Source organism: Dendropsophus ebraccatus, chromosome 10, assembly GCF_027789765.1.
Source record: "Dendropsophus ebraccatus isolate aDenEbr1 chromosome 10, aDenEbr1.pat, whole genome shotgun sequence".
Classification (NCBI taxonomy): Eukaryota; Metazoa; Chordata; class Amphibia; order Anura; family Hylidae; genus Dendropsophus; species Dendropsophus ebraccatus.
In genome coordinates, this window is record NC_091463.1 from 90,706,250 (window position 1) to 90,727,464 (window position 21,215).

A 21,215-nucleotide genomic window follows, 5' to 3' on the forward strand; every position below is an offset into this window, starting at 1 on the left:
AGCGGGAATCTGATGCCGAGCGTTCGGGTTCATACGAACCCGAACCTCGTCAGGTTCAGATCATCCCTAGTTTCCACCCTTGCTTTGGCTGGATACACATAGGAAGATGGGCAGGACAGCAGCAGTGCTCACGTCTGGAACCTGAGATGGAACCATGGGCAGGAATCAAGGGCAGGAGAGCTAGGGACTGCAGCACTAGGGGTTAGCATGCAGAGGTCAGGGCAGGGTCAGATATTTATAGTGGAAATGCATAGAGCAGGGACCAATTAAGAGCAAATTGCCCTTTCAAGTTTAACTGGGGCAGTGCCGGAGGAGAGGAGCAGGAGCGCGGATCGGTGAATTTCCCTGCACGGGACACCACCATGGCCATGACATTACATCTCTGCATATGAAGAGATGTAAAGGAGATTGAAAAAAAGGACAGCTATTTTAAAGTCAAAGCCTTTAACTTTAAGGCTTATGTTAATATTAAGAAGAAATAATCAACAGAAGCCTGTAGAAAGAAAAAAAAATCAAGTAAAAATAACCATTAGGCAATAGGTGACCTTTTACTAAATAGTGTTGTGCAATACAAGGTATAACACTAGGGCTGGAAATCAATAACAGGCAGCAGAAGTTTTCAGGTCACTGTTTCCGAAATGAACATAATCTCCTCCACGTAACTTTCTGAATGAAATCAGCCCCAGATGTGTACAGGAGCACACAGTTAAAAAGTATTTTCTAAAAACATACTGTACAACGTGTTTCTGGGTCGGTCCACCCCTTCATCAGGTACAAAATAAGAATGATATAATTTGACTTAATTGCGTAGACTGTTCCATAGACAGGATATTACATTGTAGAACCATAAATATACATGTATTTCAAATATGGTTTTTTTCACTGACAGGGAAAATTATTTGTAGTAAAGTTTGGTATGCCATCATGATTGTTTTTGGTTTTGTAACATTAATATGCTTTGTTTTATTACTCCATGACATTACCACACTTGTAGGTCACTGAACTGGAAACAGAACAATTGCTCAACTCTACAATTTACACTGCCGCTCGGTTATTTGACATCTCTAATATTGTGTCACGTCAGGCAGGGGTCGAGCTGGGGAAAACACCCCTGAGTCTTAACTAGAGGGATTTATCACTAAAGATTAAATGACTGTGTAGTTCAAACAGTCACTTACAGTCCTTGACTTTTGGATATGGCATGGACCCTTGCTTTGCCCTAAAACTATTCAAACTACGATAAACTATGAATTAAATGCACAAAACACTTTTTTTTCAAAATGTCCACAGCTTTATTAAAATTATAAGACTACAACAACAGTAGTCAGGTAAAGTGCCAGTCTGATTCACGATCACTGAGATCCCCTGCACCCGGCCAGACAGCAATAAAGGGGACAGCATGTTCTGGCTTACCATTCTAGCAGAGACAATACCCTTTAAGGGCAACAATGACCCTACTAAAGATCCTCACCTCTGTGCTTAACCACAGTGCCCTCCCCTGGTTGACATCATCATTACAACATCCGTAAAGGGGTTCTCCAGGAAAAATTCATATTTAGCCATGGTGTCAGGCTGCGGGAGACATGTCAGTAGCTGCGGGTTCCCAGGCCGCCCACTCTGCACCACAGTTATTTCATGCAGCTCCCATCATAAATGACAGCTCAGCATAGAGTCTATGCTGACCAGCCATTCCTATGTAAACGAGAAGTCATTGAATGTTTTGAAAACACTGGCACAGGCAGGCTCTTTGCAATGATTGCAGATTACACTATCTAGGACATGTAAAAAAAACTTTTACAAACTTTAAAATTAAAATAGCAATTCAAAGCAGGAGGCTTCTAAAAGGTTACGTTATATGTTTCCAGTGACTTTTGAACTTTTAACACTAACTTTAGTAAAAGTTTCAAGAAAGAAGTTAAGCATTGTAAGTTTGTATCCATAGTACAAGTAAATATCCCTAGAGGCAAATCTCCAGAGGCAGCTGAACTTCTGAGATAAATTATAAAGGACTAATGTCACCGACTAGTAACAGTGAAGACTGACCCTACATGTGCAGGTAAGTGAGTGACAACCGCTCTGCCGCGTATAGGACGTCTGTGATCACTGCTGGAGAAGTGTAAAACCATGAAAAAAATGTTTGCCTTTGTTGACAAATCTCTTATTACAGAGCCGAATTCTCTCATTTCAGATTTTATCTTCTGATATTCAGGAACAACATCCACGGATTAAACTCCGGTGACTTTATTGTTTAACACATTGGGCCTCATGTATTATGTCTCCATTAAAGTCATTCATAGAAGTTAAATATTGTTTGAGTTCCGGCAATGACATTTATTACTCTTTTCGTTTAACCTGATTAAGAAATGAAAATGCGCCAAACTTTTACATAGTGCTGTTACAAAGAGGAAGAAGAAGACTGAGCTGTAAGTGCGGTGTGCATGTGTGTCAGTCAGTCAGTAATGTGTGTGTCAGTAATGTATGTGTGTCAGTCAGTAATGTGCATGTGTCATTTAGTAATGTGTGTGTGTCAGTCAGTAATGTGTGTGCGTTAATTAGCAATGTGTGTGTTTTAGTCAGTAATATGTGTGTGTCATTTAGCAATGTGTGTGTCTGTCAGTCAGTAACATGTGTGTCAGTCAGTAGTGGATGTATCAATAATGTGTGCATGTGTGTCAGTAAGTGTGTGTTTGTGTATGTTAGTGGCGTCTCAAATGATTGTGCATAGTGGATGGATAAGGGACCCGTTGAGACACTGTCGCCCAAGGACCGCAAAAACCTGGAGCCAGTCCGGAGTGTAAGGACTTTTTTTATACACTACTGTATGATCTGTAGTTTTTATCAGCACAATGTGTGTTTGGATCAGACTTTATTATCACCTTTACTTGGATCATAAACACTTAAATAGATCGGACAATATGCCATATGCCAATATTAAATCCTTTTTTTTTTTTTATGTTTGTATTCGGGGAGGGGGGGGATGATTTTGTGTGTATATATATATATATATAAGTTTTCCACACTTTCTGAGTTTCACTGGCTCAATTAGCAAAGCCAATATGGCCAGCATGGTGGCTAGTAGCTAGCACTTGATATCCATGAAGCCAAAGCACCCCTTGAGCTTGCTCATAGTCCCTGATGGCTCACATGATGTAACTCTACATCACGTGTTGTCAAAGAATTAAAGTGAATGTACACTTGCTTTAAGTGTTGCACATAAATAGAATATAAAAGCAGTAACAGTAAAAGCGTTTTGGTCTAGGATTTATGCACACGCGTACAGATTATCAGACATGAAGCATAAATTACGCAGTGGCGTATGCTCACAAGTTCGGATATTTAAAAAAAAAAAAGATTATAACCATTCCGATAATCGAACAAAGTGTTTGTGATCAACGAACACGAACAATTAGCGCCAATTTACGAGCATGTTAGCTCATCACTAATAGAGAAGAGTTTCACCAGTTATTCAATGTGTACAACAAAAATTATTTTATGGTATTTTTTGTACAGATTTGAGCACGACGTAGAACCAATGAAGTCTCCAAACCTCACCACACTGCAATATTTCATCATTAAGGGGATCTCCGATGTTCCCAAGTTTCAGGTACCCATTTTCCTTCTGGTCTTTCTCATTTACCTCACCACACTTGGTGGGAATATGACCATCCTGATATTGGTTTGGAAAAACAATCATCTGCACACTCCCATGTACTTCTTCCTTGCCAATCTCTCCATCCTGGACATGTCTTCATCCACCATCACGTTACATAGGACCCTCACCAACTTCATAATGGGTGATAAATCTATATCGGTCTGTTCCTGCCTGATCCAGATGTATTTCTTCTCTTCCCTCACCAGTGATGAGTTACTGATCCTGACCGCCATGAGTTATGATCGCTATGTGGCCATCTGTAACCCCTTACATTATCATGCGGTCATGAACCACAGAGTTTGTGCTGTCTTGGCTATGGCTTGTTGGGTCTGGGGGTTTCTTCAGGTTACTCCTGTAGTTATTTCTCTTTTCCAGTACAAATGTTATAGATCCAATGTGATCAATCACTTCTTCTGTGATGTGATGCCCTTGGTAAAGCTTCTGTGTGGTGACATATCATTTTTGGAACTTTTTGTTTTTATCCTTGGGGTTCTACTTGCAACATTTCCTTTTTTTCTCACTTTTGTTCCTTATCTGTTCATAATAACTTCAGTATTGAAAATCCGATCCAGCGCTGGACGACATAAAGCCTTCTATACGTGTTCTTCTCACATTACGGTCATCGTCCTACTCTATGGTACTCTTGTGTGTCAATATCTCAGACCTAACTCTAACTTGGATTCTAACAAGCTCTTCTCTTTATTCAACACGGCTGCAGTCCCCATGCTGAACCCATTGATTTATAGTTTAAAAAATAAAGATGTTAAGTTTGCTTTGAAGCGGATTTTTACTCGACTACCATTTACCCATACCTGACAATGATCAGTTTCTTTTGTGAGTTGTGTACATATTTTAATACACGAAAAAGTGTATATTTCAATTTGTTGTCTTAAATTCAGGTGTATTGGGAGAACCAAGGGTGTAGTTTGATCTAGACCTCATTGCCTCAGTTGTACTATAGATGGTCCCTAGGTGGGGTTGAAAAAAGTCACATCTCCGTTGAAGGCACCAGAGCCCTAGCAACATGTCTGAACATACCATTGAGTGTATATGAGCCATACTGGTATACAATTGATAACATACTTTGATGGGACAATTCCACATGTGGCAATACCAAATGGTTATTTTTTTATTTTTTTATTTATTTTCTTTCATTTATTTTTATTCATATAAAGTATTACACAGCAATATTTGAAACCATGACCACATATCCCAATTACATTTTTAAGTACTCAGAGGGAACTTGTATACTTATCAATGTTATGCTATTGCAAAGCATTGATTAGTTAGATCTGTGCTCTGCTGGTAGAGGCTACCTGTGGCAGACTCTATAAGCAGAGTCATTATGGCCTAGTAAAGGCCTCTGACTTCCATAGTAACTGATTAATACCCTGCCATCATGTTGAGGAGGAGCCAATCAAGCAGCAAAACCACTGACATCAGAGTGATTACTCATGTTGGTCACTACCAGGAGGTACTAGCTGCTGACTGCAGTCATTTTTCACCTGGCATGATGTGACTTCAGTGTGTTAGCTAGCTTCACACCACTTCACTGAACTGAGGGGAAAAAAAATAATTCATGGAAGGTTATTGTATAAAAATAATAAATTAAGCTATACTTACCTACCCAAAGCCCCCACATCTGCTGTGACCCCATGCACAATTCTCTGCTGATCACTGCTTCTTCCTGGGTCTGGTGATGTGTCAACCGAACAGGAACTTACTTACTGATTGAGAGAGACAATTCCCGTGGGGTCAGTACAAGACGGGGACCAGTTAGAAGTATTGAGCAGTGAAGGATTATGAGCATTGGTGAGGCAGCTGTGAGGTCAGGGAAGGTGAGTACAGCTTAATATTGTCTTTACACTGTCCCCAGCCATCGAGATTTTTTTCCCTGCAGACAACCTCAGTAATATAACAGCTATCAGTGGGACCGAACAGACCCCCCCCCCCCCCGACTTCTGTTGTGTTCCGTTGTGATATCAATGTCTGATCGAGAGGTAAAATTATTCTTCTTATAAAATGCAATTCACATGTGAACAGAGGCTTATCGGTGTAGGGATTCTGTCTAGAAAGAGGGAAACTGGGATAACAGCAGTCAGGGAACAGATACACATGATATGGGAGGAAGTGTGGCCTTTGGCCATTGCCATTGGTTATTGAAGTGAACTCAACTTTCTAGATGTTTAGTAACATGTTTGGGGATGATTGACACTTTTCCAGTTAGAAGCAAATAAACCCCCTGCTATGCACTTCTTTCTGGCAGAAATGACATTACAATATTGGTGCAAATTGCTTACTGTTAAAGGGGTATTCCACTCAAAAATAACTTTTCATATGTTCCTGCCCATGAGGGTAACACAACAAACAGTGTGTTCTTACCTATCTGTGTTCCCTCAATGTCCTCCTACGTCATCTTCAGGTCCCCTGCTAAACTATCCCATCTCCCCTTCTGGGACGGACTCGTCTGAGATTGACAGCCCACTTAGCCAATCACTGGAAGAGACAGGACAGCACTGTGGCCAGTGATTAACTGAGCAGGATGTCGCAGCCAGACGAGATCATCTCCAAAATGGAGGCAAGATCGCTCAGTCAGGGACCTGAAGATAACATAGGAGAACACAGGGGGGGGTTACTCGTATGCCATTCTTGTTAATTGTCCCTCCATGGTGTCCAGTAGTTTATGTAAGGCTCCAGGGCTACCTGTGTACCTGATTCTTCAATAGGGAGCAGTCGGGCAGTTACTAACACTAACATGGGAATTCAGGGGGCCATGCAGCATAGATATACACAGATATACCCACATACAGTATATACAGCATTTACACACAGACTAGCATATTCCTTACACACGGCCCTCAGCTGTTTCAAAACTACAATTCCCATCATGACTGGACAGCAACTAGTGCCTTGGCTGTAAATTTATCATAGAAATTGTAGTTTTGCAACAGCTGAAGGGCTGCGAGTTTGACAACCCTGGAATAAGCGTTATACAGAACTACACCCCCTAAACTAATATAAAGGAGTGTGATAATGGCCGATAACTGAGAACAACAGAAAGCGAGTGCTGCATATGTCTGGTCATGCCTTTTCCAATAAACCTTTTTGGACACCAGATATACTTACAGGTAAGTTTTGGTTCAAACAGCTCAGGCATTTTAATGCTTATATAAAATAGACTTTATATTTATATAGTATAATATCAATGTTAATAACATGTCATAGCAAGCCCATCTCCAAATGGATTGTATATTTGTGATACAGAGTTCCAAAATCTCCTACTACCCTTCACATCAAAATACAGTAAACTTAAATAATAAAATTCTGTTTTCCTGCAGCCACCTCTAGGGGGAGCTCAGGTTCTCATTGTATACTGTTTTATTATTTTGTTCAATATATTAGTAGTCTGCAGTAAACCTCTCTGCTGGTGGCAGCTGCAGGGAGACAGAAGAGAGATTGAGAACAACTAATTTTTATTTATTTTATTTATTTATTTTCATTTAAACTTGTGGGCGTTCCTTTTTAATGACTGACAAGCATAACCTGTACATCCATAGATAGCTGCCAATCATTTGTTCAGACCACCCACTGTACTCATAAGCCCAGAATGAACAGAGGTTTAAATCGCTAAATTGTACCTGATATGATTTGCTTTGTTTGTACACCTGTGAGGTGGAAGGTAATAATCCTGCAATGTAGTATTTGCCAGTGCAGAATAGTCTTGTGTCTAATGTCTTACCTCGCCATTAGAGAGTCCTTCTTATAGGAAACTGTGTATGGACGCCCCTCACCACAGGTCTTACACTGTTAGAAAACAAGGGTGTAGATATTTGGATCCACGAACATAGAAGGAAGACAACTAAGTTATGCTCTCCAGTACACAATTAGATGGGGACAACCATGGTGCTCCATCTTTAATAAATCGATGTACCTTTATGGCTTGAGGAGATGGAATTGGGCCCAGGTCCGTGTCCTCTAGCCATATAAGTGTTGATATAACGTAGCATTGTATCATTGAAGATGAAGCACCATGGTTGTCCTTTCTACTTGTGGATATACTGTTGTTACTATTTAACCATTGAGCAACATCAAAGGAGGATCAAAAGGTTGACAAATGACTCTTGAACACATTCCGTGTGAGTAGTGCCAGTGTTTCTTCCTTCTACTATGGTGATGCTCTAGAAGTTGGGCATCACCTGAGTTAATCAGCACCAGAAATGGTCCAGTTCTTAATATTTGGTAACCAATATGTATACCCTTAGTATACATTCATTATATGTACATTCATAGCATATAAAACAAAAAAAAAACAAAAACAGGCCAAGGGACAGATAAATTTCATGTACTAGCAGCTAGAGTTTCCATCAAGCTGGAGAAGCACCAATTTACCGCTCCTGCTCAGTTCTAAAAATTTCATTTTCTGGACTCTCATTTGAGCCTCCGCTTTAGAGCAGCTTTCACATCCTTATTTTTTAAGCTGTATATCACGGGGTTCAGCATTGGGACCCCGGCCGTGTTGAACAATGAGAAAAGCTTATTAGAATTTAAATTGATCGTTGAGTGTGGTCTTAAATACTGAAAGACAAGAGTGGTGTAGAGGAGGATGACCACCGTGAGGTGTGAGGAGCACGTGTAGAATGCCTTACGTCTTGCGATGCTGGAACGGATCCTCAGTATGGTGGCAATAATAAAAACGTAAGGAAGGAATGTTAGGAGGAAAGGACACGTCGCATCAAACACTCCATTTATATAAATGGAAAGCTCTAGGTAGTAAGTATAACCACAGAGGAGCTTTTTGAGGGATAGAGGGTCACAGAAGAAGTGGTTTACCACATTGGACCAATAGCATGTAATACTCGAAAGCACAACAACAATTGGAAGAACCTGTATAAACCCAATGAGCCAACACATGATAACCAATGTCAAGCAAACCCTATGGTTCATGACTGCATGGTAGCGTAAAGAATTGCAGACCGCCATTTGCCGGTCGTAACTCATTACCATCAGAATGAGAAGTTCACTGCATGTTAGGCCTGCAAAAATATACATCTGTATCATGCAGGCCACAAAGTGTATAGTGTTATCCCCGATTAAAAAGTTAACCAGAGTCCTGTGAAGCGTAATGAAGGTTGAGGACATGTCAACTATGGACAGGTTGGCCAGAAAGAAGTACATGGGTGTATGGAGATGGTAATCCAGACAGACCAGAAGAAGAATGGTGAGGTTGCCGCTAAATGTAAGAACATAAATGAGCAAAACCAGAAGAAAACTTGGAGCCTTCAGGTTGGGGTCAGATGACAATCCAACAATAATGAAATGGTCTTTAGGTGTTTGATTCTGGAGATTCTCATACATGGCATGCATCTAAAACACAAAATAAAAATTCATGTAGAATGTGTGTATACTGGTTATTAAGCAACTTAGGAACTAGGCAAGTAAAATAAAAAGTAACGTCATCCAGACATGTCAAAAGTTTAGATCTCACAGAGTCTCAACCCTGAGACCCTCTGCGTTGGCTAGTTGTAAGTGGGTGAAGCACATCTGCTCCATTATAGTCTATGGAGTAAATGAGTCAGATCTTGTGGCTAGTCAGTGAGTGATATACATTGCTACACACTTCACTTCCTTATAACTAATGACGGCTGACGGTCTCAGGATGATCTGTCTGGACAAGTGAAAAGTTTAGATAGATGACAGTCACATAAATGTAGGGATTAGTTTTGAGAGCAGCAGTATATTGTATAAGATGAATAAAGAAGAGCTAGAAGCCTTTCAAGAGCGGGCAGCTAGACGGGATGGGGAAGTATATATTATACTAAAGGGCCGTTCATTTCACGAATTGTAAGACATGTTTTACATGAAGAGGATAAGCAATAAAACATATTGTAAAAGGTTCTTCACAGTAAAAGAAGCCAATACTTGGAATGTCATTCTGCCATTGGAGTTGAAAGAGTGTGAGCATTTATATCACAAGTGTATATCTACACACCTGAACTGTAGAGAAGAAGCGTACAGAAACAAGGCGTCCAATATAGGGCCAATGGGTGACTCTTCATACTCACTCATTCATTCACTTGCTCTTCAAGCCATGATCCACTTGTATAGTCTGATGGTTCTCAATCCACTCCACCACAGTGGGTCTCATAAGTGCTTTATAAAGAAGGGTGTTAGATGAATATTTATTCATGTTTTTATTACCTACCTACCAGTGGGAAGAGAATCTACCAGATATGAGTAAAACCAATGGTTCTCTGGAACTCGCTCTCATTCTTAGTGTAATACATTCAGTCTTTATATGTGTTTGACTCTCTTTGTTCTCAGGTCTCTAGAGAACTTAACAACTTAACTTCTGAACAAACAATCTAACTACTAGTAAGTATCTATGTCATCTAGTAACTCTGTAGGCAGCACATTATGTAACTTTGAGGAGTAACTTTAAGTTGCTGAACCCAATGTATAATCTAGAACCAACCTACTAGGAGTCATTCATGATGTTGGTGTCTTTTATGTAGTAATTTTGGGCCCACTCAGATACCAAAGCCTGGACTTGACTGCAACCCCTGTGACCACAATAGTTGCCTCCTTGTATCCATAGCTGGTCAGCCATTGGCTGCAGACATATCACCAACAGTTGACAAGATACCAAAAGATTTTATGAGATGCCAGCTGTTTACTGTATGTAATAGGGACCACAGGGGCCTTCACGACAAAGATGGCCCTACTTACCATCAAGGGCAAGCATAATTTTCCTGAAGTGAAAATCAAATTCCTTTGCAAATTACAAAGTTTAATATAATATGATTATGGAGATCAGTATTCACTTTTAGGCTATGTTCACATTACGTAAAACTACGGCTGTAGTTCTCGCCGCAGAACTACGGCCGTAGTTTTGAGGGGTGGAACATAGCCTTATCTTCAATGGGATCCCGGACCGAGCGTACACACATCATACGCGCTCCGGCCGGGATCCCATGCGGCGCCGGAAAAAACTGACATGTCAGTTTTCTGCAGCCGGAATTCAGTGAATTCCGGCCGCGGAAAGACCTGTCAGTTAACACAGTGAAGTAAGCGGCTCCGGCTACGGGGAAGCTCTGATGGGCTATGGGAAGCTCTGATGCGGGTGCACCCTGATGCGCCCGCATCAGAGGTCCGCAGCCGGAAAGATCACCCGGGCGGTACTTAAGTACCGGACGAGATGATTCGGGCTGAGACCGGCCGTTCCGTGACCCGGCTGGGGTAACGGAACGGCCGGGTGTTCATGTAGTGTGAACATAGCCTTAATATTAAAAGGGGTTTTCTAGGCATAAAAAAAATTGTACACTGGAGTGGGGTTGCTTTCAAAATATAAAATAAACCATACCTACAGTACCTGCCCCAATCCCCGACGGCTGCTGTTCTGACAATTCCCACTTCCCGCTGCTCTCCACTGCTCCCTGCTTCCATGATGTTTTGTTTGTCTGTTCATTGGCTGAGGCAGGTCACTAATGAGACCAGTGATTGGCTGAGCAGAAATATCCTGCGGTAACAAAAAAACTTTTGTATGCCCAGAAAATTGCTTTATGTATTAATTGTGTATGTATCATAGAGATCCTTATGTCATTGAAAGGGTTCCAGCTCTGCATAGGTGTGGCCTCCTTCCTCATAGGTGGGAACAAGAAATAGAGGGACCTGTCACCGTATTATACGTCCTTTACTCAAGTGAACTTAGGGGAGGAGTCCTAATATAACAGTAATAATTGCATGACATTCTAATACTAACTGCTTAAAAAGGACCTACAGTATCCGCAAGAAAATGGGAGTGTAAATAAGCACATGGCTTGTCATCATGGTTCTGGACATTCAATTTTTCTTTCAATAGTCCTTCATAGCACTGAGATATAAGATATTTTATTAATATATAAATTAGGCTTAGATGCCCTAGGAGAAGTTTCCCAGCATGGCAAGAGCCCTGGGTTAGCCAGCTTATCTTTTATTTACTGCCACCATGCCCATCGTAAATTGAATTGGTGCTAAATGAGAGATGGACTGGCTAACCCTGGTCTTGCCATGCTAAGACATCTAATGTCTGGGCTTCTAAGCCTCATTTACATAGTGAAGGCTTATATTGTAGCAATAGGAAGGACTATGGAACCATTATAGCTAGCCATATCTAACTATTGAAGATCTACACCATTGTTTTTCTGCTGACAGATTTGCTTTTAAGTAACAAGAACAACAACCCAATAACTCAAGAAATTAATTTCCTTCTCCTCCTTAGAGCTTGTTTCACATCTTTATTTTTCAAGCTGTAAATTAAGGGGTTCAGCAAAGGGACGGCTGCGGTATTAAACAGAGAGAAAAGTTTATTGTAGCCATTGCCAGCTGTTGAATCGGGTTGGAGATACTGGCAGACCAGAGAAGTATATAGAAGGATAATGACTGTGAGGTGCGAGGAGCAAGTGTAAAAAGTTTTCCGTCTCCCGGTAGAAGAACTAATCTTCAGAATGGCGCTAACTATAAATATATAAGGAATAAAAGTGAGGAAGAATGGTAATACGGCCAGGAGTAGTCCATTGACGAAATTGTACAGTTCTAAAGTGGAGACGTTCTCACAAGGAAGTCTTATAAGAGGCATGATATCGCAGAAGAAGTGGTTGATCTCAATGGTGCTAAAACAAGTGATGTTTGCGAGCATGACAACAAGGGGCAATACCTGTACAAACCCAATGGCCCAACAAGTGGCAGTCAACTTACTGCAGAACTTTAGACACATCACACTGTGATAGCGCAAAGGGTGGCAAATGGCCATATACCGGTCATAACTCATGATGGTCAAGAGAAGCAGCTCATTGGTAGTTAATGATGCAAAAATGTACATCTGGGCCATGCAAGCAGAGAAGGATATTGTGTTATCTTGTGTAAGGAAGCTGAAGAACACCCTGTGCATGGTGACAGTGGTGGAGGACATGTCCAGGATGGCCAAATTGCAGAGGAAAAAGTACATGGGGGTGTGGAGGTGACGGTCTAGACAAACCAGGAGAAATATGGTCATGTTACCACCGAGAGTGAGGAGATACGCCAGGACAACCAGAAGAAATACTACAAGCTGCAGCTCTGGCACATTGGAGATCCCAGATAGAATGAAGTACATCACCAATGTCTGGTTAGAGGAACTCATAGTCCTGAAAGAAATGATATCAGAAAATCAAAATAAATATATAGGATAGCAATGCTTCCTTCTGCCATACAGAAGTCCTACAAAAGTCCAAAAAGTAGATAAAAAGAACTAAACCAAACACGAGCCAGAAATATCAGACTCGATCATTTATTGTATGGTGGATCAAAGGTGAAATTAGTCAGATGTTTTCAATCAATGGGATGACAATCAGGTGTTTGTGGGCGACTTGTCCCGTTCCCACTTGTCCCGTTCCCCCAACGCTGACGTATCCTGGGCCGCCTGTTCTGCACCTCTTCCTGTTTTTATAACATACAATGACGCTCCCAACGCAAATTATCTTTCAGAATAGACTCTATACTGAGCAGCTGTTTCCTATAGGGGCGCAACTTCATTGGATGTTCTGAAAACACAGGAAGTGGTGCAGAATGGGTGGCCCGGGATCCAGCAATGGGGGGGGGGGGGAAACGAATAAAGTAAGTATACTGCAGCCCCAGAAGCCTGGACAAGTATTAATTTTTCCCAGACAACCTCTTTAATTTAGTGCTCGACCATTATTGGCCAATTATCTATCAAAGCAGCCCGAAATCACCCCATGGAATAGGGCCATCGATTAACCGATGGCTGAGCTGATATTTACTGATCAGATGATCGCTCAATTCTGAAAAAAAAATATGTGTCCCATCCACACAACTCCCTGTGTAATAGGGGATGTGCAGCTAATGGCTGATCAAAGCAAAGGGTGGCACAAATGATCTAGCAATCTTTTGTGCAGCCCTGACTGCATGACCATGGAGCCATATAATAGGCTCATTAAATGACCACTGATCCAAAAGATTAAAAGATTGGTGCTTGTTTATAGTGCAGCTTGGTTCGTGCAATCCGGGCTTCAATTACAATAATATCTGCAACATCAAATATGCAGCATACCCTATAGTGTTAGATAGATGTTAGGGCAATAAGACACGTGGTACCTTTTAAGTATCTGTCTGTGCTTCCATAAAGTAGACTCTTTTAAAGTGTCAGAGGCATTAATAAACTCCTGAAGTGCTGAGGGCTGTAACGTCTCTTTGCTCCACCTCTCATCTCTATGTCTGCTTGGTCCTTAGTTTCCAGTCAGTCAAGCAGGGATAGGGATTGGAGGTGGAGTGAGGAGGCGTTACAGCCTTTAGAACTTCAGGAGCTTGGCAAATCCAAAAGAAACGTCTGAGGACCACTGTGGACTTGTAGATGCTCATCAGTCTGGAAAAGGATACAAAACCATCTCTGTGGGAGAGTTTGTGAACAGATTGTGTTCAAGACCATTAATACCCTCCCCAGGAGTGGTTGACGAACAAGGTCACACAAAAATGGTTAAAGGGAATCTGTCACCGGGGACACGGGCACAGAGCCTGCCCGACCCCCCGGAGAAGCTTCCAGATACTTACCCTTTCCGACGAGTCCCATTCCAGGAGCCGGTCCCGGGACGAAGATATCAGCGCCCGAAGCCATGCGCGCACGCCGCTGAGATGAGTTCAACGCCCATAGAGAATGACTGGAGCTGTCATTCTCTATGGGCGTCGGACTCATCTTAGCGGCGCGCGCACACGGCTTCGGGCGCTGATATCTTTGTCCCGGGACCGGCTCCATGATCGGGACTTGTCGGAAAGGGTAAGTATATATGGGCTGCACCGAGGGGGTCGGTGGGCTCTGTGCCCGCATCCCCGGTGACAGGTTCCCTTTAAAGGAGAGTAAAGGTAAAGTTTTAGAATGGCCAAGATGAAGTTGTGACTGTAATCTAATAATTATATTGTAGAAGAGTGGTTCCCAACCAGGTGCCACAAGAACCCAACAGGGCTGCCGCAACATCCTGGTGGGAATGATGATGCTATCACTTAATGATGCAGGGGATGAAGCATCCCTGAAAGCTGTGGCCATGCAGCTTCTAGGGTGAGCAGGCTAAATATTAAAGTGAACATAATGGAGGAGCAGAAGCTGTCAGTGTCCTGCTCGACCGTTTAATCCCATAGGTTGCATGCGCTACATTGGGGAGCACAGCAGGGGACATTATTACTACAGATGTAGCCAGGGTTAATATGATCCCCGATGCAACAATTATGTCAGGGAGCTATGTTAAGTCAATTAGAACATCGGGTTAAATGCGTCATTGTGATCAAGGTAACACAAGCTACATACAGTGCTGTATTTACCACTAGGCACCTGTGGTCCGTTGCCTAGGGCAGCACCTTGCAGGGGGGCAGCACCAGAGATCAGGGGGGAAGCAAAAAGTTTTCTTTTTTTGTTTTTCTTTTTTTTATTTGCCCACCTCCCATTCAGACTTGCCAGTAAATCTGGTGTCTTTTCTAGGGGGGGAGTGTGTGTGTGCGTGTGTGGGGGGGGGGGGGGGGGGGGAGAGGTATATGGGGGGAATTGTTCAGGTCTGGCGTGGCTGTGTTATCCACTCACAGTATTGCGGTATTTTTCTGGTCTGGTGTGGTGGTGTTATCCAGTCATAGTATGGTAGTATTATTCTGGTCTGGCGTTGTTATCCAGTCACAGTATGGTGGTATTGGTCAGATCTGGTATGGCGGTGTTATCCAGTCACAGTATGGTGGTATTGGTCAGGTCTGGTGTGGCGGTGTTATCCAGTCACAGTGTGGTGATATTGGTCAGGTCTGGTGTGGCGGTGTTATCCAGTCACAGTATGGTAGTATTGGTCAGGTCTGGTATAGCGGTATTATCCAGTCACAGTATGGTAGTATTGTTCTCGTCTGGCGGTGTTATCCATTCACAGTATGTCGGTATTGGTCAGGTCTGGTATGGCGGTGTTATCCAGTCACAGTATGGTGGTATTGGTCAGGTCTGGTATGGCGGTGTTATCCAGTCACAGTATGGCGGTATTGGTCAGGTCTGCTATGGCGGTGTTAAATGTCACTCCTGGAGCTATTAGCTACCAATCCTGTGGTGAGAATTCCCTCAGACAATATGCAGACGGCTCTGATGATTGATTTAATGTGGACATTCATTTATGTCTTAAGCTGTTAAAAACGCAATTCAGACAATGTTTCTCCATGTAGAGAAATGCATGTGTCCGAAACCACTCTCCCCAAGATGGGGCTTCTTCAGGTTTAGTGCCTAGGGTTGCAGCAGCTGTTAATACAGCCCTGGCTTCATCTGTATATGAAGGGGAACAGCAAGGGGGTATTATTACTATATGGAAGCACAGCAGGGGGCAATATTACTGCATAAAGAGGAACAGCAAGGAGGCATTATTACTATATGGGGGCATAGCAGGGGGTATTATTACTATATGGAGGGTACATCTGGGGCATTATTACTATATGTAGGGCACAGCAGGGGGCATTTTTACTCTATGGAAGGTACATCGGGGGCATTATTACTATATGGGGGGCACAGCAGGGGGCATTATTACTATATGTAGGGTATATAAGGGGCATTATTACTATATGTAGGGCACAGCAGGGGGCATTTTTACTATATGGAGGGTACATCGGGGGCATTATTACTATATGGAGGGCACAGCAGGAGGCATTATTACTATATGAAAGGCACAGCAGGAGGCATTATTACTATATGGAGGGCACAGCAGGGGGCATTATTACTATATGGAGGACACAGCAAGGGACATTAGGACTATATGGAGGGCACAGCAGAGGGCATTATTACTATATTGGGGAAGCAGGAGGCATTATTACTATATGAAGGGAACAGCAGGAGACATTATTACAACATGGAGGCCAGCAGGAGGCATTACTATATGGAGGGCATCCGTTTTCCTCAATTTGTTCCATTGACTTCTATTATAAAAAAAAAAAGAAATCAAAACGGATCCGTTTTAACGGACACAAAAACGAGTTTGACTATTTTTTTTTTTTTTTTTTTAGTGGACAGAAAAACAAACAGTCAATGGAAATAATTTTGGAATAATGGAAAAAAAATTTTTTTTTCGTACATCTTTTGCAGAAAACAGACTGTAAAAACGCAGTGTGAACCCAGCCTAATATCAATGATCTGGGCGCCGCTGTGAGATGACTGGTCTGTATTGTAAGTTATAATATCTTCTGTGGTTTTGAGATATTAGATTTTTGTGTGATTCATGTTCTTGCCGAAAATGAAATCATTGTATGTGACACCAGTGAGAGGGAAGAAGGGAAAAACAACAGCACAGAAGTCAATAGGAAAGACTCCATGACTGCTGCCTACTCTGTGTAACAGTGGATGAAAGAGCCGGCAATGTCTGGTACCTGAGGATTCTCTCTTGTTGATGTGTATGGAGTGAATACAGGCTCCGGTCCCCCACGTACCTGCTCAGGGCTATGTACGTATAAGAGTCTAACACATCCTAATATATCATTTATCCAAACCTCTGATGTCGAAACAAGGGAGCGTCTCGAAGGCCTCAAGGCACTGGAGAATGGGGATTGTCAGGAGGGACGGTTATGATATTAGGTGAAAAAAAATATATGATACAAAATAAACATTATTGTATTTAGATTTATGTCTATAAGGTCAATGAATATACTGTATTAAAAGAGTTTGATATCAGGGGTCCATGGATCAATTATTAACCCCAATCTCTGCTATCTCTTCCCAATCTTTTTCCAGACTTTGACTTAAAAGACAACTAATATTGGAGTAATGTGTTCCTGTCTTCCAGGGTAATATTCACAGATCTTGTCAATTCTATGCACTGACATTATCTGTAAGACCATAACATAGTAATAACCATCATCTATGGGCTAAAAACTCTCCTCCTCATGGTTAAAATGTCCTTTTTATTTAAAGGTGAAGTCTAGCGAAAATTTTTATTGAAGTATTGTACTGCATCCCAAAAGTTATACAAATCACCAATATACACTTATAACGGGAAATGCTTATAAAGTGCTTTTTTCCCCTGCACTTAGTACAGCATCAAGGCTTCACTTCCTGGATAACATGGTGATGTCACTTCCTGGATAACATGGTGATGTCACTTCCTGGATAACATGGTGATGTCACTTCCTGGATAACATGGTGATGTCACTTCCTGGATAAATTGGTGATGTCACGACCCGACTCCCAGAGCTGTGCGGGCTGTGGCTGCTGGAGAGGATGATGGCAGGGGGACACTGAGGAATACAGGGCACTGGAGGGAGACTGAGCCTCCCTCTGCCATCATCCTCTCCAGCAGCCACAGCCCGCACAGCTCTGGGAGTCGGGTCGTGACATCACCATGTTATCCAAGAAGTGACATCACCATGTTATCAAGGAAGTGACATCACCATGTTATCCAGGAAGTGACATCACCATGTTATTCAGGAAGTGAAGCCTTGATGCAGTAGTACGTGCAGGGAAAAAAACACTTCATGAACATTTCCCGTAATAAGTGTATATTGGTGATTTGTATAACTTTTGCAGGGCAATACAATATTTTGATTTAAAGAAAAAAAATTGTGCCAGGCTTCTCCTTTAACAAATTTTTTGTCATGTCACAGAGACCCATGAAAGGTTTTGATTGCTCAGTGTCTGGGTGCTCCCACCCCCACCAGAAGAACATGTAGTAAGAAAACTCGTGGCTTACTGAAGGCACGCCCACTGAAGATGATGTCAGTGAGTCATATGTCAACCATCTTTTCAGTGGGCAGGGTCATAATCGCTGACCCAGCCCATTGAAGAGATGGAGGAGGCGTGATTTACGTTTCGGAAGGTGAGGGCCAGGAGGAGACAGCGAGACGGAGTGGACTCCATTTAGCTCAGTTTATGCATCCAGAGGGGGTGAGTCTGCCAAAAATGTGGCAAATGGGCGCAGAACACATAATTAATTGCTTTGACCAACACGTGAAGCTATGGATGGGCTATTACATAATGCAAAATATGCAGATTGTTCAATACTTGAAAAATATGTACATAATTCTCTGCAAACATAGCTATACTATAATTTCTATGGTTATCCTATACTCTCCAGCTTATATGGATGTCACCTTTATCACTGTTATTATTTCAACACATTATTTTGTCTAGATAAGCAGGTTTGTACATGAAGTACTGTAAATACAGATGGTTCCCCTGTGTGTAGGTTCAAAGCTGATGACGCTGGGTCAATGACAACAGCTTCATGATGTGAGATACTGCATGTATTCCATATACCAGATGTAAGGACTACATCTGGAGACAGTGCACTGTACATAGTAGGACACTACTAATGGGGGCAGAGCACTGACCACCTCCATATATCACAAAACATTAGAATATAAACTCTATATGGCGTTTGAACTCAATTGTAACATGGCTGCTCGGGTTACATGAGGACAAACTGAACAAGCAGTATGGGAATAGCGCCCCCTCGGGGAAAGAGACAAAGATTCTTAGACAAATGCTTCTTAGGTTCAATAATTATTGACTATGAGACTTAGATATGTTAGATATTTAAGTCCAATTTTCTTCCTAATCGGTCCCTAGACTCTTACATTAAACGCTGGTTATTTAATTTTATAGAATTCTGTTACATTGATTTTTCATACTCTATATACTTAATTCTACTGAAATGTATTGATCAGTTAATAATCTCCAGTCGGTATCTACTGGGCATGCTTATGTGCCTGTTGGCTTCTCAAAGAGTTCGTCTTTACTGGGATGGAGGAAATACTCGCTCCATAGTGGACAGGACTTGGAGAGTTGAGGCTCACTGGGAGGGACCCCATAGAATCTAAGAGTGGGGATAATAATAATATACATAGTATAGTAGGGGCCCCACTGCACACATCGATATAGACCACCATTTACTTTGTCACATTTTTCCACCTAGAACAAAAAGGCATTTGTTTGCTTTTACTTTTTATGCTCTTTCGAGTCTTTCCTACCTCAGTTGCTGACTATGGAGACCCTCTATGGAGGGAAAACATGTACAGATCGTAAACATTGCTGGGCCCTTCCCTCCTGATGGGCCCTACAGCAGCTGAATTATTACAATGTTACAGAAAAAGAAAAAATTTATTGGGGAAAACCGTACAATTGTGCAGAAGTACTAGGACCCTGTTGGGCGCCTCCTGCCTGGTTACAAGATGAGATAGTCGGCACCTCTAGCTTGGATACAAGATGAGATAGTCGGCACCTCTAGCTTGGATACAAGATGAGATAGTCGGCACCTCTAGATTGGATACAAGATGAGATAGTCGGCACCTCTAGCTTGGATACAAGATGAGATATGGTCAGAGCCAATTTAAGTTTTCTGCTGCCTGAGACAAAACCTGAAATGAAGGAAAGGGAAAGGAAAGTGTGTCCTCCCTACATCATCACACCAGTAGGGGGCAGTGTATCACTCATATCATCACACCAGCAGGGACAGTGTGTCCTCCTCCACATCATCACACCAGCAAGGGGAACTGTGTCTTTCTCCACATCCTCACACTAGCCAGGGGCAACATGTCCTTCACCTCATCATCCCACCATCAGAGGGCAGTGTGTCCTCCACATCATCACACCAGCAGGGAGTAGTGTGTCCTCCATATCATCACACCAGCAGGGAGTAGTCTGTCCTCCACATTATGACAGCAACAGGGGGCAGTCTGTCCTCCACATCATCACACCAGCAGGGAGTAGTCTGTCCTCCACATCATGACAGCAACAGGGGGCAGTGTGTCCTCCACACATCATCACACCAACAGGGAGTAGCGTGTCCTCCAGGTTTCCCGCATACATGTCCTTCTGCTAAGTGGCTGGAGGTATAATAAAGGGGCTATCTGTGTCTGGATGGTGCACCATGAAATTTTGGGAGCTGCTTGTGCTTGCGGATCAAACCACCCTCTCTACTGGTAATATATCCAGGCCATCCAGAAGCTGTTCTCACAATAGGCTAGATAGTAGGAAATTTGTTGAAAAAAAGATCCCGTTTCTTTCAGCCCAGTGGTGCGACTTTTCTTACCGTCTGTCACATGAGTAAAATGTCCTTAGGTCGCACCGTGATACTTTCCAACAAGAAACAGGAAGAAAAGAGGGAGAGGTAAATAAGGGTCAGGTCTGCACCAACATCCAAAAAGGGAGACCACCTCATTTCAATGTATTTAGTACCAAAGGATCCCGTCTTGTATAGTATGAAGTGAGGGGGCCGCGTCATGTGAGGGGGTTTATTATCCTATGTTCCTGATTGCAAGCTCTGTGCAAATATTTAGTTTCTGTGCTGTACTTTGTTTTCTCGGCACGTGGAGCCTTGGATCATTGACCCCTGGTGATAGGCGATGGTTTGTTCTGCTGTGGGATATATCAAAGCCCGCTCCTGGAAACCAGCTCTCTTTTTTAGTCTTCGGGTAAAAGCATGAGGTCTGTCTCCATCCTCCCATGGATTGTCGGCTTTCTCCTTCATGTAACCTGGGGAACCGCCTCAGATCCCTGCCTCAAAGGAAACGTGCTGCCCACTAATATCAGCCAGGTAAG

The 21,215-nt window shown here is 42.4% G+C and overlaps 4 protein-coding genes across 4 annotated transcripts in view; 2 read left to right on the top strand and 2 right to left on the bottom strand.

Moving 5' to 3' along the window:
• Positions 1-2,422: 2,422 nt before the first annotated feature.
• LOC138766566 (olfactory receptor 5G9-like) lies at positions 2,423-4,468 on the top strand. The gene is made up of 2 exons (XM_069944157.1): positions 2,423-2,794; positions 3,511-4,468. The coding sequence occupies exons 1-2, from the start codon at positions 2,658-2,660 to the stop codon at positions 4,466-4,468; spliced, it is 1,095 nt and encodes a 364-aa protein (XP_069800258.1). The 5' UTR covers positions 2,423-2,657.
• Positions 4,469-8,080: 3,612 nt separating this feature from the next.
• Positions 8,081-11,644, bottom strand: LOC138766567 (olfactory receptor 8D1-like). Its single transcript, XM_069944158.1, has 3 exons — positions 11,630-11,644; positions 11,430-11,522; positions 8,081-9,016 (listed from the first exon to the last, which is right to left on the bottom strand). The coding sequence occupies exons 1-3, from the start codon at positions 11,642-11,644 to the stop codon at positions 8,081-8,083; spliced, it is 1,044 nt and encodes a 347-aa protein (XP_069800259.1).
• A 235-nt stretch (positions 11,645-11,879) lies between these two features.
• Positions 11,880-12,809, bottom strand: LOC138766569 (olfactory receptor 5V1-like). Its single transcript, XM_069944159.1, has one exon. The coding sequence runs from the start codon at positions 12,807-12,809 to the stop codon at positions 11,880-11,882; it is 930 nt and encodes a 309-aa protein (XP_069800260.1).
• Positions 12,810-21,064: 8,255 nt separating this feature from the next.
• LOC138766337 (uncharacterized) overlaps positions 21,065-21,215 on the top strand; it is a 35,216-nt gene continuing 35,065 nt past the window's right edge. The window contains exon 1 of the mRNA XM_069943875.1: positions 21,065-21,210. Within this exon, the coding sequence (XP_069799976.1) occupies positions 21,097-21,210 (114 nt within the window). The 5' untranslated portion in view covers positions 21,065-21,096. The remainder of the gene's footprint in view (positions 21,211-21,215) is intronic.

Excerpts from the sequence above, each read along its gene's own strand:
- LOC138766566 (XM_069944157.1), top strand. The coding sequence starts at position 2,658 with ATGTGTGCATGTGTGTCAGTAAGTGTGTGTTTGTGTATGTTAGTGGCG. Across the intron at positions 2,795-3,510 it reads ACCTGGAGCCAGTCCGGAGT|ATTTGAGCACGACGTAGAAC; the intron begins GTAAGGACTTTT and ends TTTTTTGTACAG.
- LOC138766567 (XM_069944158.1), bottom strand. Across the intron at positions 9,017-11,429 it reads CCCATTTTCTTGCGGATACT|ATGCATGCCATGTATGAGAA; the intron begins GTAGGTCCTTTT and ends TTTGTGTTTTAG.
- LOC138766569 (XM_069944159.1), bottom strand. The coding sequence starts at position 12,809 with ATGAGTTCCTCTAACCAGACATTGGTGATGTACTTCATTCTATCTGGG.